The sequence below is a fragment of the Orycteropus afer genome, unplaced genomic scaffold, assembly GCF_000298275.1.
Source record: "Orycteropus afer afer isolate SDZICR_OR568_19922 unplaced genomic scaffold, OryAfe1.0 scaffold00075, whole genome shotgun sequence".
NCBI lineage: Eukaryota > Metazoa > Chordata > Mammalia > Tubulidentata > Orycteropodidae > Orycteropus > Orycteropus afer.
Window position 1 is genome coordinate 2,128,731 of NW_006921662.1, and position 19,179 is coordinate 2,147,909.

A 19,179-nucleotide genomic window follows, 5' to 3' on the forward strand; every position below is an offset into this window, starting at 1 on the left:
GACTCATAGCGTCATAGCGACCCCTCCCCTCCTTGGATTTCCGAGGCAGTATCTCTACGGGAGTAGATTGCCCAGTCTTCCTTCTGAGGAGTGGCTTTTGGGCTTGAACCACCAGCTTTCTGATTAGCAGTCAAATGCCTTAGGCACTACCACCACCAGAGTTCCTGATATATATAGATATAGATATATTGATATATATAGTTAAAAGTTAATTTTACAATGTAGTCTTAGGTAACAGAATTTTAAGTGGGACTAATTAAATCTGAAAAGCAGATACAGCAACTATTGGGCCTGCACTTCTAATTTTATGGAAAAGATGAGAATGTCTTCATTTGTAAAAACAATGTCTATCTTACTAGGTGAAAACACAGATTTGGTTTTGCTGTTAAGTTCAAATGTGTGTAGAAACTAAGCATCCAAAGAGATGGATTGTTCTAGTTATCAATTCCTTGCCTCTCAGCTTCAAATTCACATCCCATTGCCTAATATGTGAAAACAGATATGGACCCTTTACATATTTTTTTCCTTTAACAGCTGGCATGATGCTAAATTTTATCAGGAGAGGGCACTGAAGAGATATTGCCAGAAAAAAGGGTTTTGCTTCCTATTTCCAATGTGCACACTTGGCAGGTTCTTACAAAGTCTGTGGTTTGTCAAAGGCCTGACTCCTATAGCTCATGCAGCTTTCCCAGGGTCCTATTCCTGCAGCAGGAATGGCCACCAGATTCCTATGATACTGGTAGCTTCTGTTGCACCAGGCTCCTGCAAGAAACAGCAACCAGGAAGTTCTCCCAGAATCGCCTCACTCCCTGCCCTACCACCATCTCAGGCAGTTTTATGGCACAGTGTCTCAGACTCCTACAATACCCTTCCAGTGCCTGGCTCCTATTGTACAGGAGGCTTCTATAGTATACAATGGCAACCTGTATTCAGCACCCAGCAACTACTCCTGAAACTATATTCACCACCAACTAGTTCTGGTGCTTCCCCTGGCATCTCCTCAGGCAGCTTCATAACAGTATATTGCCAGTCAAGTACCTCTCTGTGAACTGCTTCCCCGGATATCTCATGTGGCTTTATAGTGAGTTTCAAGGCATAACATTTCTCTGTGGGCAGTTTTCCTGGGCATCTAAGTTTCCAGCAAGTTCTCCCAGTGTGGTACACAGCAGCATCTCTGCCATTTAGTGGCATTCATGGCTGTGCCAACTCCAACAAGGTCTGGGGCTTCTCCTTTAGTACTCTAGCTCTTCCCTAAGGGCAGTGACTGCTTCTTGTATCTGGTATTTCCTATGTTCTTTAGAGTTCTCTTTATTTCTTACTAACCAATTCCTTGTTACTCCAATACTGTTACAGTTTCTAATTCTTTATGTTCCTTGCTGAAATAACCATGTGAGTTCATTCTCCTGACTAGATACAGACTGATAAAGAGGCTGGGACTTACTCTTTATCATATCTTTAGAACAATGCCTGGCATGAGTTTGGTGTTCCATAAATGAGCAATGATTCAATGAATGGGCACAACGAACACTTTTTATAGGGAGAAAGGAGCAAATTTACTACTTATATACAAAGACACCACTTCAAGTGCTTGTACAGGCTGAATAAGAATCACTATAACAATAGAATTTCATGAAGCTGAAAGAGTTCAAGATATATTGATAACTTTTTCCACATTTTCTCATTAGCTTAAAAAATTCAGTAGTAGAAAATTGCTAAACATGAAATTATTTTTATAGGCCAACATGGATATTGGCCTCTAACTTAAAATTTTCAGAATTCAAAAAGAAATCATTGTCATCACCATCATCATTACCATCAGATAAAGACTAAAGTGCCAAAAAGATATGACCATCATTATTAATGAGTAAAGATTATTATGTTAACAATGTTATATTGTTGTTATATGCCGTCGAGTCGGCCCCGACTCATAGAGACCCCTCCTTGGGTTTCCGAGGCAGTATCACTACGGAAGTAGGATTGCCCAACCTTCCTTCCGAGGAGTGGCTGGTGGGTTTGAACTGCCAGCCTTCTGGTTAGCAGTCAAGTGCCTTAGGCACTATGCTACCAGAGCTCCTATGTTAACAATATGTAATATTAATAATAATATGATTATTAATAGGTAAAGAGTCAAGAATCAAAGAGATAAGCCAAAGAGACAAGTTTCTACTCTGACATTTTCAGTATGAAATAAACACTTCATATTTCATAATTTAAAAGAAAAATTTTAAGTTTTCTCTGTTGTCTCCACAATTTCAAGGACTAAACATATTAATGGGAGCTCTGGTAGCATAGTGCCTAAGGCACTTGACTGCTAACCAGAAGGCTGGAGGTTCAAACCCATCAGCCACTCCTCAGAAGGAAGATGGGGCAATATACTTCCATAGTGATAGTGCCTTGGAAACCCAAGAATGGGTTGCTATGAGTCGGGTCTGACTTGACAGCACATAACAATAACAAACATATTAATATATATGTACATATATACACATATATATGTAATTTACCATACAAAAATACACTTGACAATGACTTTCATAGTACATGTGAATGGGAAGCTACATATCAGTAAATAAATTTTACAGATAGCTCTTCAAAAGTATACCTGTTCCATAAACAGACACCACATCATTGTTGTTGTTAGCTTCCACTGAGTTGGTCCTCAACTCATGACAACCCCATGCACAATGAAACAAATGGTGACTCTTCCTACAGCTTCCCCGTAATTGCTGTTGTTACAGAGGGTTTTTATCAGTTGATTTTTGGTAACAGATCAGGCCTTTCTTCTGACTCTGTCTTATTTTAAAAGCTTCAATGAAACCTGTTTAACATCATAGCAACATGCAAGCCTTCAGATGGACAGTGATTGTACCTGAGGTACATTGGTCAAGAATTAAAACTGGGTTTCCCACATGGAAGGTGAGAATTCTGCCACTGAACCACCAATGCCTTGAAAATAGTTTGGGGAGGTGATAACAGACCGCACTAAGACAATGGACAGTTAGAATGGAGGAGAGGAGTCCTAGAAGAAAGGATTAAAGAGGTGGACTCTATAGGATTTGCATGAGAATCATAAATGGGGAGGAGCATTCTCCAATTTAGCCCCAAATAATAAAAGGAAGAGATTATGGGGGAAAGATAAAGAAACCCACTTTAGAAACGTTGAGTGAGACACTCACAGTGGATTAAATTGCAGCATATAACCTAAGGAAGATCATCTGAAGAGAAAAATTTCCTAAATTGCAAACAGAAAAAAAAATTATAGTGTGTGAAACTATAAAAGGTACATTATAAAATAAACACATTGCCTTCAACAGGAGTTTTACTGAAGAAACAGAAACAATACATATTCTTTTATATTTAACACTGATAATTACTGATGACATAAAATTAAAACACTGTTATTTCAGGAAATACATTAAGTGGAAATTGACAGAGGTCCTTTTTGTAGAGATCAGAGTTGACATAGAAACCAAGATTACAGATTCTAGAAGAATGGCAATTTAACACACCCCTCAGATAATTCCTTAAGTATTATTGAAAGTGGTTTCATAAATTAAGATTTGATGGTTCTACTTTTAGAAGACAAGCAGACTTAACCATAAGGCAAAAAGAGGTGCTTCTTTCTATGAGGAATAAGGTTCTTAGTGCCACAGGAGTTGGAAGACAAAAACATCTCCAATTTTCCTGTATCAGGAGTCTCCTCCAACTGTTCTGCACACATCCCTTCCAATAAAGTGTTCCATTAGCAGTCTCACTGCCATACTCCAGTCACATTTACTTATCACTGAATGACTGAATGAAAAATGCAGTGTACAGAATAAGTAGTACATGAGTCAAATGAAACACTGATAATTAGACTTATGTATCAATAATTTCACTGACATAACTGGTTGCTATGGGCTTTCAGAAAAATTAAAAATCTCTAAATTGTTCTTAGACGCTCTTCTCCCTTACAGGTCCTGATAACAATTTTTAACTGTACCACCGCTGCTGCAGCTTTAAAAACACAAGGAGAAGGAAAGAAAAAAAAAAAAAAACACTTTAGTAACCTTAACTAGGAAGTAGACATGGGTAATTTTTTGCTCTTTCTACCAACTGTTCTATTTTTAATCACCAGGAAGAGTCTCTGTGCTTCAGGCTCCAGATTAAATGCTGATACTGGTGGCACCATTAAGATAGAAAACAAGAACATATATATAACCCAGATGGAGAGGTTAAAATCCTCTGGACTCTCCTTCAGTGAAACTAAACCTATAAAACCTATGTTTTAATAGCTAATTTTCTGAGGATCACAGGATTTCTTTTTGCATATGCCCTTGATGGAATTAATGAGAGGAGGAGAGAAAAGCATATGTTTAAATGCCTTGGGGCAACTATAACAAAGGAAGAAATTACACTGTATTAATGCAATTCCACCACTCACAGCATATTGCTTGCTCTAACTATTGCAGAAGGAACATGCATTACACAATCAAATCTCTGTAACTAATGTGCTTATGGACTTGAAGAAGGTGACATTTACCAACTAAATACTGGTCAAAATAGGAGTTAACATTTAGACATCTGCTTTAAAGAGAAGCTTCTTTTCCACCCGCTTCTTTAGGCCACAAAGATACACTCTAGTTAACATATACTGACAGGATGATGAGAACACTCCTGTCAGACGCTGGCCAGCCGGGTGTTTGAGACAAAATGTACAGCCCCAGCTGACTAGTTAGAGAAAGTCTGGTGAGGTACAATTATAGAGGCATATGACAAGGCTTCATGCATGACTGATTTGAGGACCAATGACATGGCTTTAAACAGCAATCTTCTCTACCTCTGGTCACAAAACAGCAATAAGTCAACTGATACACTCTTGTAAAATCATGATTTATTCCTTTGCTTTGAATACATGAGACTCTGTTAGAATGTTCTGCTAGGCTACCCGAGGTTCACTTGGGGCTTAAACATCTAGAGCCTGCCTACAACATGCATAAAATCAATGTTCTTACTCAGGATTGCCAGAAAACCCTTCTGTGCATGCTTATTAATGTATAAATCATTAGAATAAAAGGGAAAGTGATTATGTTCAAATTCACTCAAATCAAATATATGAAAATATAATAGTAGATCCTAATATAATATCATATTTTAATATAAGTATGAAAACTTACTAAACAAAGCATAACAATATTGTTGATTTTTTTTGCTTACCTATCTCAAAACTAATTTTTCTTTCATTTTAACATTTATCTCTATGAAGATTACAAATTACAAATTAAAACAAAACACCTAAAGAATGGGATCTTTCTTTTAGATGATTCTCAGCTAACACTAAAACCCCAAGTAAGCTATAAGGTTGACAGATATTTTATTACAATTATTAGGAAATTTTGATTGTCAAAAAGTCAATGACCAAAGCAAATAAAATTCCTAAAGTTACAATGGAATTATAAATGTAATGATACCTTAACTTATGTGTGTTCTTTAAAGAATGTAGGCTGTAGATGTAAAGGAACAAAAAATGAGTAAAACAAAATTTCTTGCATTAATATTAAAAACATTTCACAAGTTTTGGTATGTAAAATAACATACAAATGTAAAAAACTTAAAAAAATAAATAAAGTTGTTTACTGAACTATTCCTTAATTACTCCTTCCTTGGAAGTTTCAAAGATTTCATTGAACTCTCTTTTAAATATAGTTTATTTCTAATTTACATTATGGTACTAGTCCTTGACCTTACATGTTACTATGCATGGAATTTATAACAGATATATTAATATAAAGTATTTTTTTAAGATAGATTCAAGTAAATCAGTTTTGCCCATATAAGAAGGGTAAGGAAATCATAAAGAGAATCTGAATTATGTTTCTTTTATCAGTTCTACTATCCCAAAGAAGGAACAAAAACAGAGTTGGTAACTTGGAGGTGACATCACCATTAAGCTGTCATTAATAGTCATAAACACTCACTATTACGTTGCCTTCAAAGACAGGAAACAGATCCCCGAAGAATATCAAGCCTTTACTATAACAATTTGTTTTTAAAATCAAATAAAGTTAACACAAAAGGATATTCATATTAATAAAGTTTTTAACTATAAAGCTAGGCTATCCAAATAATTTTATCTAATAATCATTGTACATTTATCTTTGCAGGCATAGTTCTAAGTACTTCACTGTGTGTATGTGTGTGTACACACTTTAATCTTCATAACAACCCTATGAGATTAAGACTACAATAACTCTAATTTTACACATGGAGAAACCAAGTTACAAGGAGGTTACTCAGCCATTAAGAGGTGGATATAAATCACAACAAAGAGAAATACCAACATTTTTGAAAAATATATATACTCAGACTTATTTCTATTGTTTTTATAAATAGAGCTGCTTGTATGTTCATTCATATAACTCACTCCCTCATTTCCTTCAGATGTCTGCTCAAATATCACCTTATTAGAGAGGTTTTCCAAGACCATTAATATAGATAAATAAAAACCTGCCCCTTACCTCCTATCACACACACATACTCAGTTTATTCTTCACTCTTGGCACTTATCATCATATGACATAATTGTTATTTATTTATTCATTTATTTATTGTCTGTTTCATCCCAACCGGATATAAGCTCCAAGAGGATTTGATTTTGCTTACTGCTGAACTCTTATTGCGGAGATAGTGCCTGGCACATAGTAGATGCCTGATAAATATTTTTATATGAATTAATCCTTTTAGGAATTGGTTCCTAGGCCTACATACGAGCTTGTACAAACTTTTTAATCTTGAGGAAATTATCCTCAAGGGATTGTTGTAATATCTTTCAAGTCTTATCCTTTATAATCTTGAGAAAAATCATGTTTAAAAAAAGAAAGAGAAGAAAGATGGTTTCACCTCAATGGTATGTTAAAAATATCAGAAAAGAAAAAACATGCAAGTATCAAATGTTTCAGACTAAATTTCTCAACATCGTTTAGAAACTGCAAATAACTATTGTGTCACTGACTAGTATTTATTCTCTGATGTTGACATCATTTCTCTATCCTATTCCTTTAAATGCATATGACTGTACTTTTTTCATTATGTGAAATATCATACATTCCTTTTTTTTTAAAGTGTGCATATCAGTATCACAATTCAAATATTTCCAAATATATATTTTTTGGTTGCTGTTGTTGTGTGCTGTCGAGTTGGCTCCGACTCATAGCGACCCCTCCTTGTGTTGCCGAGGCAGTATCACTACGGAAGTAGATTGCCCAACCTTCCTTCTGAGGAGTGGCTGGTGGGTTTGAACCCCCAGCCTTCTGGTTAGCAGTCAAATGCCTTAGGCACTAAATAGCCCTAGAATTAGAGCCAGGAGACCTGGTTTCATATTACCTGTCCCCAACAAGTTGTTTGGCCCTAGGGTAGCCATTCAACTTCTCTGAAAAAAGCTTTGTCGTTATTAAACACTAAAATATACTAGCAAAATTCTAACACTCCTTCCATCCTAAAATGTTATGATGAGGTTTTTACTTAAAAATATGATTTTATTTTAATAAATTAATCAAATTTGTAAAAAAAACAAAAAAAAAGCAAATTCACATAATACTAAACAATGACTTTTCACAACATACCTCCTAGATGACTCAAAACTATATTTAAATATATTAAAATTAGTATTAAAATATTACATTTTTAATTTTTATAAAGGCAGAAAAAAATGAGGAAACATAGCAAATACTTTTGAATGTTTTTTTATAACCCAAGAAAAATCCTCCTATTCTCATTGCTTTTACCATAGTAAGTAAAACCTTCCAAAAGAACATTTTAGTGAGTGGCATAAAACCTGTGATATGAAAAAAATAAAATAATAAAATGCTATTTTGACTTTTAAGTTATTATCAGTCTGAAGAGCTCCTCCAAATCACAACTATTATAGAATCTACTTCCAAACCACTACTCAGCAACAAAGATGAATCCACCTATTACCAGATTAGGATAGCTGCTATTATCATGGCCCCTTGATTTCTTTCAAGTAGTTCCAATGGAAAAAGCCACAAGTGAATAATAAAGATCTCATAATAGCTCTTAAGAATTCTTTATATGGTAGAAGGCACAAAAAATGAACTCCAGAGAGTTAAAAAAAAAACAACTCTCATCTCCTGATAAGAAAAAATAATTAACTTGACTTAATGCATCTGAGAAGGCCTTCTACAAATCAGACTTTTGTGCTTCAAGAGCCAGATTAAAACCATATATAAAAAAAAGTATGTAGATATTCTCTTATAAATACACATGGAACATTTCTAACCCTGCAGAGGTTTGTAGGTCTTTTTGTGAAATACTCAATACATTCTGCTTAAAAAGAGAAGTGTGAAGTACTCACAGTGCTTAATTTGCTGGAGGTAATAATGATGCGCCTTTCGTGAAGCATACTGGCATACAGGTGCAGCATATTGTTCACATCCACAGCAACAAAATATTCCGTGAGATTTCTCTGTACAAGTGAAAAATAATTGAGTAAATTATAGCTGGTGATTACACAGAGCAACATTTTATATATTTACAAATAACTTTAAACTTCAAAGTGTTTTATTATCAAAATGGTATTCATTAAAATATAATTAAATTTAATACTGTTCTGCCATCACATGAAGCACACAGCATTCTATTACTACTGAAACGTAACTCCAGAAAAATGTTTCTCAACCGAATGAGGGGAAGAAATATTTTCACTCCTCCCTCCCCCAAGTACTTTTTTCCTGGGCCCCAACCTGTTGCTGCTGTTGTGTACCATCAAGTGAATTCCAATTACAGCAACCCAACCCATGTGCCCCACAGGGTTTTCTAGGCTGTAAACTTTACAGAAGCAAACTGCCAGGTCTTTCTCCTTTGGGAGCCACTGGGTGGGTTCAAACTGCCAACCTTTTGGTTAGTAGATGAGCACTTAACTATATGCACCATCAGATCCCCAACTTAGACCTGTTAACTTATAATTTTTGGAGTATGACCTCAAGAAATATTTCTGGTGATTCTTATATACACTGCATTATGAGAACCACTGCTTCAGTGAATGCATTTGAGTCTTTTTATGCTTGTCATTCATTCACCAAGGACCTTTGCTGGCATAATGGTTAAGTGCTCAGCTACGAACCAAAAGTTGGCAGTTTGAACTCACTCAGTGATTCCAGGGAAAAAAAGACCTGGCGATCTGCTCCTGTAAAGATTACAGCCTAGAAAATTTAATGGGACAGTTCTACTCTGTCATTTTAGGTCACTATGAGTTGAAAATCAACTTGCCTACACCCAATACCATTCACTCAGTAGGCAATTATCACTGTCTGATATTATGTATTATGTATGGAACACCCAAAAGATGAGATGGATTTATAAAGAAATCCATTAGTTCCTCAGTAAGGGAAATATCTGGTTATATCCTATGTCAGGCCTGCTTCATAATACTATAAACAAATATACTTTACCAATGGCCTATTAGCACTTTAAATTATTTCCCACAAATAAGAACAAGTTTGGGATGAACTATATCAATTGCAAAAGACTCACATTCTCTCCTGTTTATTTCTTAATTTTAATATTCTGTACTTTAATTTAAACAACTGAAAGCAACAAAATAATGAAGTCTGAATAAGACAGAGTTATAAAGTAATATTGTAGTACCAGGTGGACTATGACCTGTAAGGCTAAAATTTTTCTTTGGGCAAGAAATCATACTATTTCTTTAACTTCCAAAAGACAGAAACTTCACCAATAAACTGGAAATCATAGTGGGCCCATCAAAAAGACTATCAGTGAGTGATATTGACTGTGGTGGAGAGAAGTTCATTTCCTGTTTTTTCTATATGAAGCCTAACACACTCTCAATTCAATTACAGATTTTGACATTAACATTTTTCCTCTGTCTCAAAGAAAGATAATTTCTAGGTGGTGAATTACTTCTGAAGACAGAATGCTGTCTTAATATTTATGATATATTGTACTTTTGTTTTTCTAAATAGAACTTTTTGTTCATGGACAACTTAAAAATAAAATATGGTAACAGATGTAAATATATGTATTCTCAGTAGCAGCTTGCCTTAGAATGTTCATTTCTTTAAAACTTTCAAAATAGTCTTTTTGAAAAATGTGTAATTTTTTAAACCATGCTATTAGTTGTTTGATAATAAATTTAAGAAAAGGCAAATAGGGACGAGTGTTCAAAGGGGTAACTCTGATTTTGTATTAGAATCTCGGATGAGAAGGAACCAGGTTCCCACAGTCAAGGCATAGTCAAGGAAAACAAAACGGGTACTTGGCCTACAACGTACAGGGCACAAGTCTTTACTATTAACTGTCCTGAGAGCTTTGATGGTCTATCTCAGGCTCACATTAAAGCAGCTGGATGCAAAGTCTTTCATAGGGGTTATCTGAATTCAGCAGTACTAAAAACAGCATTGAGTATTGGTTTGATATTTGAAAATTTACAACCATCTTTTTGGACTCAATTCATTTACTTACTATGTTACCCATGTGTTTCTAGAAATCAAACAAAACTTTGAAGACATTTTTTGAAGAACAGTAGAAATCTGAGGAAAATAATAAGTATATCTGGAAGTATTTTTTGTCTTTTGATTTTTCTTTATTTTTGATTAATTATATCTACTGACTCATTAAAGCTTTCCAAGGGAAGCTGAAGACAAATTAAATAAAGGAATATCTCCTTTTTTCCACAGAGTTTTCCAGAAGCATAAAAACATATTTGTCATTCCACTTATACATGTAAACTTTTATGCAGAGCATCAATTTTTAACAACTATTAAAACACAGAAAACACAGCTAGAAAGGCTTCAATTAGGACTCTTAAGTCAGTGCAAAATTTAGAAATTTTTATAATTTTTTGTAATATCCCTCAACTCTTATAAAACACTAATATTTTAAATTAAAATCAAATATAGGACATTTAAGGTTTGAACAGAGGTATATACAAAGAATATTAAATATTATTATCAGTACACTTAAGTAATTATATATGTTTATCTTAAGAGAATGCATTTTCTAATACCAATATTCATTCTCACCAATGGCAAGCATCTCCTGAGCTGTCTCCTCCACTTGATACAAGGCAGCTCAAGGTCTAATTAAACATCTGAGATCATTCCTCACTATCCCAAATGACAGAAACAGCTTTTCCCATATAATTTTCCTTATCTACAACCAGATATTAGGACAGGGGTAAAGCAGCATGTTATTGCTCCTTTATAACATAGATAATTACAACGTACCCTATTTTTCTACATAAAAATCCTTAAACAGTGAGAGCAAAATAAAACTTCATCTAGACATTCAGTTGCAAACCAGAAAACTTACACTTTCAGGTATTGTTGGTAGTCCAGTTACATCAGGGGCAATAAAGTAGGAATGCTAATCAACAGAAATAAATCATGTAAGAAAAGGAGAATTAAACATTTAGTATCATATAATATATAATTTGGAATGAAAAGAAAAAATATATCAACTAAATTAAGAAATGTCATAGGTTAATACTCAGGATTTGTTGAATCTGAATGATTCTTAAATGAGATTGCAGGCGCTCATGAGATTTAACAGTAACTTTCTCATACAAAGAGTTAAGTATACATTAAAATATTTAAATTTAAAACTAAACAGCAATATTTTAAGAAAAGAATCCTGGAAAACAATATTAAGGCAAAAAAAAAAAATGTATGTTATTGGACATTTAGGGAGAGAGAGCAAGAGAGAGAGCGAGAGAGAGAGAGAGAGACAGAGATCTGGGGGTATAGTGGTTAAAGCATTTGGTTCCCAACCAAAAGGTCAGTAGTTCAAACCTACCAGCTTCTCCCTGGAAGAAAGATGTGGCAGTCTGCTTACATAAACTAACTATTCAATTGTGTGGATCATAACAGATTGTGGGTAACATTGAGAAGAATGGGAACTCCAGAACACTTAATTGTACTCATGAGGAACCTGTACATAGACCAGGAAGGCTGTTGTTTGGACAGAATGAGGGGATACTGCAAGGTTTAAAATCAAGAAGGGAGTGTGTCAAGGTTGTATCCTTTCATCGTACTCATTCATCTGTATGCTGAGCAAATAATCTGAGAAGCTGGACTATATGAAGAAGAACATGGCATCAGGATTGGAGAAAGGATCATTAACATCCAATGATATGTAAAGAACACAACTTTGCTTGCTGAAAGTGAGGATGACTTGAGGCACTTACTGAAGAAGATTAAAAAATACAATCTGTAGTATGGATTACAACTCAATATAAAGAAAACAAAAATCCTCACAACTGGACTAATAAGCAGCATCACAATAAATGGAGAAAAGATTGAAGTTGTCGGAGACTTCACATTGCTTGGTTCAACACCAATGAAAACAGCAGTCAAGACAGCAACAGACGTATTGCATTGGGCAAATCTGCTGCAAAAGACTTCTTTCAAGTGCTAAAGAGCAAAGATATCTCCTTGAAGACTAAGATCTGCCTAACCCAAGCCATAGTATTTTCAATCACCTCATATGCATGTGAGAGCTGAACAATGAATAAGGAAGACTGAAGAATAATTGATGCCTTTGAGTTGCGGTGCTGACAAAGAATGCTGAAAATACCATGGACTCCCAGAAGAACTAACGGATTGTCCTGAAAGTACAGCCAGAATGTTCCTTGGAAGTGAGAATGACCATACTTCATCTCACCTCATTAGGTCATGCTGTTAGAAGGGACCATTCTCTGGAGAAGGATTTCATGCTTGGTAAAGTGGAGGGTCAATGAAAAAGGGGAAGGCTCTCAACTAGATGGATTGACACAGTGGCTGCAGCAAAGAGCTCAGGCATAGTAGTGATCATGAGGGTGCCACAGGACGTGCAGTGTTTCATTCTGTTGTGCATAAGGTCGCTATTAGTGGGAGACAACTCAACCGCACATAACAACAACAAGGAAAGATGTTACCTTGAGGACTAAAGTGCCCTGATCGTGGTATTTTCAATCACCTCATGTGCATGAGATAGCTGGACAATGAATAAGGTAAACTGAAGAAGAATTGAGCCATGTGAATTATGGCGTTGGTGTAGAATACTGTATATACCATGGGTTGTCATTATTGTCTTGAAAGAAGTACAACCAGAATGTTCCTTAGGAGCAAGGATGGTGAGACGAATGAGACTTTGTCTCATATATTTTGGCCATGATATCAGGAGGGACCCGGAGAAGGACATTGTGCTTGGTAAAGTAAAGGGTCAGAGAAAAACAGGAAGACCTTCAACGAGATGGACACAGTGGCTGCTACGATGGAGTCAAACCCAGCAATATTTGAGAGGAAGGAGCAGGACCAGGCAGTTTCATTCTGTTGTACAAAGGGTCTTTATGAGTTGGAACGGACTCAATAGCACCTAACAACAACTGTCCAAGGCAATACAACAGTTAAAAGAAATATCAATATAAAAGCTATATTGCATATACCTTCATGTTTTCTAAAATGTAACCAAATTTTACCACCCAAGAATCAGAGTACAAATAAATCACCAAAAAAATATTTTATTTTCTGTTCATATTTATCTCCAAAATTATTCTAGGGACATATCAAAAGATTAGAAAATAAACATTCTGGCCAATATTGAGTAAAGCTGAACTAGTCAGATCAGAACAAGGCTGGTTAACACAGTCCATAAGGTATAATTCTTCCAGGACTTCAGGAAAACAATGAGGTAAATCACAAGGTCTCTTAGGATCTTGTGAAAACAAAAAATGCAATAGGATTCTCATGCTGTGAATGTACTTCAATATCACTACAACTGAAAATGCAGAATATGCGTAGATTTAAATAGTTTTATTTTGCAGGGGTTTTTAATAGCACTTATATTTCATAACCATTATTTAAAAGATAGTATAAACAGAAAATATACTCCAAATGATTAAGTTGCTTAGAATAGCCAAATTTATCATTTTCCAAAGGATTGGAATGAATATTAAAGACAATGAAGGAAGTAATTATTTTCCCAATTTAACAGTGATTTTTTTTTTTGTTTTCTACACCAAGGCCCTTTTAACTCACCGGTACTAGGGAGGGCTGATCTCTCATCACTTGCTCACTGGAAATAAATATCTCTTGGTTCTTATAGTATATGAGAGAAAAAATGAATATTTTACTTTGGGGAAGCTTACACAATAGTTTGCTGTCTATTTGAGCCACATTTTCCACTGAAAATATTTCAATAATATTAACTATAAATGTTATTTTAAATGTTGATTTGCTAAATCTTATGCTAGAGAAATCTTAAAGAAAGTATTTTCATTCCATATGAATATAAAATGCTGTGAATGTTTATTTTGAAATACAATTTCAAAATAAGGGTCTACATTAGATATTAACTTTTCATATAGTCTTCTCTGACAGTTTAATGGCTATACTGTCAAGATCTGAAAAATTCATGTGGAGAGCACTAATGAAATATGAAGTTGAAAGAAAATCATAATACTCTCTCTTAGCACCTGCAACATTTTTCTACTGCATAAAAACAATTTTCTACCCATTTGCGGGGACAAATATTATTATAATTATCCATGCAATCTGGCATCATGAAACTAAAAACTCTACTCATAGTTGAAGACAAATGTTCCAATCCCAATTTTGCAACTCATTAATAGCATAGCACTGGGTATCTTTCTTTAGTAATTTATTACTGAAATCAAATAAAATTAAGAGAATTATAAACAAAAGTAAGACACTATATTATCAATCAGCTGATTTTTAAGACTATTTAATACTTTTGTAGTTTGAGAATAGGTTTACTATGTTTAAAAGCTATCATAGGCTACTGATTCAAAAAAGCCCAGAAGAGTGAAGCTTAATTATGGAATTATTATACATAGAAATAAAACACAGCCAAATTCCTCAAACAATATTATTTCAGCAATAATTTAAAATATTTTCTTCAAATATTTCTGGCATAAAATTTAGCAACTTAAATTCACTAACAACTACCACTTCAATAGCTCTTTGTATTACGTCTATACACACTGTGTACTGTATTCCTAAATAACTTTGGGATTCTCTCTAAAAGGTTGATTCATTCAATTCCTCAAATAGAAAAAAGGGATCACCAAAAAAAAAATTAAATTTCTTACCTAACATCACACAACTAGCGCCATGCCTCAAACCAAAATCTTCTAGTTCACTCTTCTCTCTACTTTACCAAGTTCACTCTTCTTTCTACTTTACCATGTTAATTTTCTGTGCACAGAGAACTTAGGTAAAGGTAGTCTAAAATTCTTTAATTTATGGTTGTTATTAAGAAACTTGGGAGCTCTGGTGGTGAACTTGAAGTGTTTCAGTCTCCAGTATTTTTCAAATGTATTTTGGTAAGATATTTATGTACTTCTAAGCAAAGGGATTCTCAAATGTAAAGAAAGACCACATTATTATTTCTCATGTATAGTTTACAATAGCTGTATCCATTGTTTTAGCACCTACACACTCCTTAACCCTTTAAGAAAATGTTGGAATCACTTTAGAAATAAAACTCAGAGAAAATGCCTTTTGGAAAAAAATAAGGGTTTTCTTCTTGACCCTTTTCCTTGGCCCTACACTACTTTTCCATTGACCATAAACCTATCATTTAGGCTTCCATGACCTACAAGTCTGAATTTCTCTGCAACTACTCCTCCTCTAATTCTTTCACTGGCTCACCTTTCTTCTTCTGTAAGGCCTCTTTCAGCAATTCAAAAGCTTATGTTCTTAGCCTTCTGCTCTATGTTCAATATACTTTATCCTTTGAAGACCTCCATTATTCCTACAACTAGATGACTTCCAAATTTGAGATGAAAATCCCAAGGGTGTCCTTAACTCTCCTTCCTCCAATCTCCAAATGACTCCTAAACATTTCCATTTTATCAATATGTACCTAATGAGGATAAAGACATAAGACAGTAGAGAAGTTCACAGTTTAAGCCATTACGACAAAAGGAGGTTTCACAGAAGTGTGAAGTGAGCTAGTTCTAGACTAAAGACAGATATCGCTCTAAGAGACGTGACCAGAATGGAGAATTAATTTAGGGAGGAAAAATGAGATAGAAAAATAAAAGTTAGATTAAGGTAAGAGGTAGATAGTCCTGAAAGCACAGTTAAAAGTTTGAACAAATTCTATAGTAAAGAGGGAGCCACAAAAGGTCTTCAACATAGAATTTTATAAAGGTTAAGGAAGGTTAATCTGACAGTCCTTTAAAGAGAGGGCTGAAGAAAGAGACTCTAGGCTAAAGGCAACTTGAAATGCTAAGGCCCTGAAAAGGGGTGCTGACAGTGAGAATTTAAAGAATGGGATGATATAAAAGAATACTACTATTCAATTACAGAGAAAAATTTAGGCAAGAAGTTATTACAGAAGAAAAACATAATCAGGATAACAATTACCTAGCAAAAACACAAAAAGCCATTAATAGTATTACATATATTTCAAGCTATTTTTTCTCCAAAGATCCCTTGTATATTTTTTTCTTCTTCATTGGAACAGAAGTTTATTATTCTTTTGGGGAACCAAAATCAATATGAATAAATTTTATCATTCTATTTGTATGCCAAATTATAAAGAATAATAATACAATATCTACCTTTTATGACCATGAGTCTTGAACATGCAAAACCCCAAAATACGCTAGTGTGTTTCTAGATATAGATGGCACAGTTCATTGAAAGTTTCAAAAGTATAATCTATCCTACTGCAGGTTTGCTGTTTTAACAAGTTTCAATCATATTTCCAGTGTTTTGTGATTATACTAAAAAATGTGTTGAATCACAGGGAAAGAACAAGAGACATTGCACTCAAAATTTTATCACACTGTTATATGCTACATGACATTTTCAATTCATAGGAAGCATTGTTTCAATTTTAGGGGGCTGTGCTTTATTATGTATTGATTTCAAAAATTAATGTCCCTGACAACCAAAATAGCCTCATAGATTTGATTATTTTCAACATATACTCAGGAAAAAAAAAAATTGTGTGATTTATAACAACTACCAAAATACACACCCGATATTCCAAGTTACGACAGTTAAATCATGTCAGAAAGTCTTAATATTATCACTTAGTAGTAACAGTAGTAGTAGCAGTGAAGTCTGAGATCAGGGGTAACTCAATATTGAGTTTCTTGAAGGTGTATGTATTCTTAAATGAGAAATTGTTACTACTCCATCAAAACAATTACCAAAGGAAAACTTACCACGTTCAAATTGACAGGAGTATTTGACTTTGGTACTGGATGGTCATACAGTGACTTGAGAGTTTCATTCAAATCACTTTCCTAGAGAAAAAAACAATATATTTTACAAATGATATCTATACCAAACAAATAAAATTAAAACTACTTGATATAATCTACTACTCTGTTGTCTCATATTAGACACGTTTTATTAAAACTGCTTTCCATAGAAAAAGTCCCAATTACTGTAATTAAAATATTTAAATGTAATACTGAAAACATACATCTCTTTATCCAGGAAGAATAATGCTTCTTTTTAATATGAATAATGTTTCTTTTTAATATGAATATACATTTGATGAAACTTTGTCATTTAAAAAATTATTTATCAAAAAATGTACTTAGTATAAAATATAAAGAGGTTATATATAGAAGGAAATCATTAAATCCAAGAAGAACAATGAGACTGAATAAAAATAGCAATTCAACTTTTCATCAGATCACAGAGTTTCCCCATTTTTCATCTCATTTTGACATGCCAAATTTAAATTTTAACTAATAGAAATAATTTCAGCACTTTTCTATACTATGATATGCCTATAATATGCAGTTTATTCTAGTTATTTCTTTTTTAAGTAGCTACTGGTCACTATTTGTGATAGTTGGAGCTGTGTGCCAACTTGGCTGGATCACAATTCTGTGTGGTTTAAGCAGTTGTGATGTGGGTTATTCCCATGATGGGATCGGATGTGTGTGTTTTGAGCAGTCAATCTGTTGAAAGGGAGTTTCCCTAGGGGTGTGGCCTGCTTCTAATAGATTTATGGACAGCCTGGGAAAAGAGACACTCTTCTGTGGATTGGGATCCTGTTGTGCTGCCTACAACTGTCCATGAGCAAACAATTCACCATTTGGCCTAGAGATCTTGGATCTGTAATTTATTGGAGTCAGCAGTTGGTATACTGCCTGCCAACTTTGAGCTCGTCAGCCCCTGCAGCTGCATGAGTCAGGAAAAGGCTCCAGCTTGATGTTTGAGCCAAAAACTTGGGATTTTCCAGCTTCTGTAAGTGTGTGAGTCATTTTCCTAAGACAAATTTCTCTTTCTCTATATTTATATATAAGCTTTAGTGGCTTTGCTTCTCTAGAGAACCCAGGCTAACACACTATTTCAACCCACAATAAATCTGATTAACTAAAATATGTAACAAATTTACATTATAGAATTTGCACAACAGTGTACCCTTGATGTGTGCACCTACTTCTGAATCACACAAATACAGTAATAAATACATAAAAGATAGTTTTATAAAGTTACTTTTAGTCTCCTTTTAAAGAAAAAGGCAATTGTTCAGAGAAAGTAATAATTTTAAAAGATTTGGATATGAAACACATGGTTTCTCCTGATTTCTTATATGATTTGTCTCTCTACCAATATCAAAACTTACTACAACATATCTTTAAATGCTTGCAAAATCACATACCCAAAACTGCCAATTTGAAATTTCCTTCAGAATCACCTTAAAGCGGGGGCAGGGGATATTAAATAAACAGTTTTTCTTTTGAACATTTAAACAATGAAATGTACCATATTGTATATGATATTTATCTTCTGTCTTCATGAAATTCATATAGCTATACAAATTTTAAGACTCACTTTTAAAAATTCTAGATTTGCTAAGGATTCTTATTCACAGTAAAAACTGCACAAAAAACCAAATACCCACTTCTGTCAAGTTGATTCCAATTCACAGTGACCCTAGAAGAGAGAGTAGAACTGCCCCATAGGGTTTCCAAGGCTGGAAGTCTTTACAGAAGTAGACTGTCTCATCTTTCTCCCCCAAAGCAGCTGGTAGGTTCAAACTGCTGACTTTCTGTTTAGCACCCAAGTGCTTTAACCGGTATACCACCAGAGCTCCAAAAAGTATAGTACATATTATGGTTGTTGTTGTTGTTATGTGCCGTCGAGTCAGCCCCAACTCATAGCGACCCCTCCTTGGGTTTCC

At 34.4% G+C, this 19,179-nt stretch overlaps 1 protein-coding gene across 1 annotated transcript in view; it reads right to left on the reverse strand.

Moving 5' to 3' along the window:
• DENND1B (DENN domain containing 1B) overlaps window positions 1-19,179 on the reverse strand; it is a 464,228-nt gene that overhangs the window by 173,527 nt on the left and 271,522 nt on the right. Inside the window, exons 7-10 of the mRNA XM_007941084.2 lie at window positions 17,201-17,281; window positions 14,037-14,096; window positions 11,332-11,385; window positions 8,354-8,464 (exon numbers count right to left, since the gene is read on the reverse strand). Coding sequence (XP_007939275.1) covers window positions 8,354-8,464; window positions 11,332-11,385; window positions 14,037-14,096; window positions 17,201-17,281 — 306 coding nt within the window. The remainder of the gene's footprint in view (window positions 1-8,353; window positions 8,465-11,331; window positions 11,386-14,036; window positions 14,097-17,200; window positions 17,282-19,179) is intronic.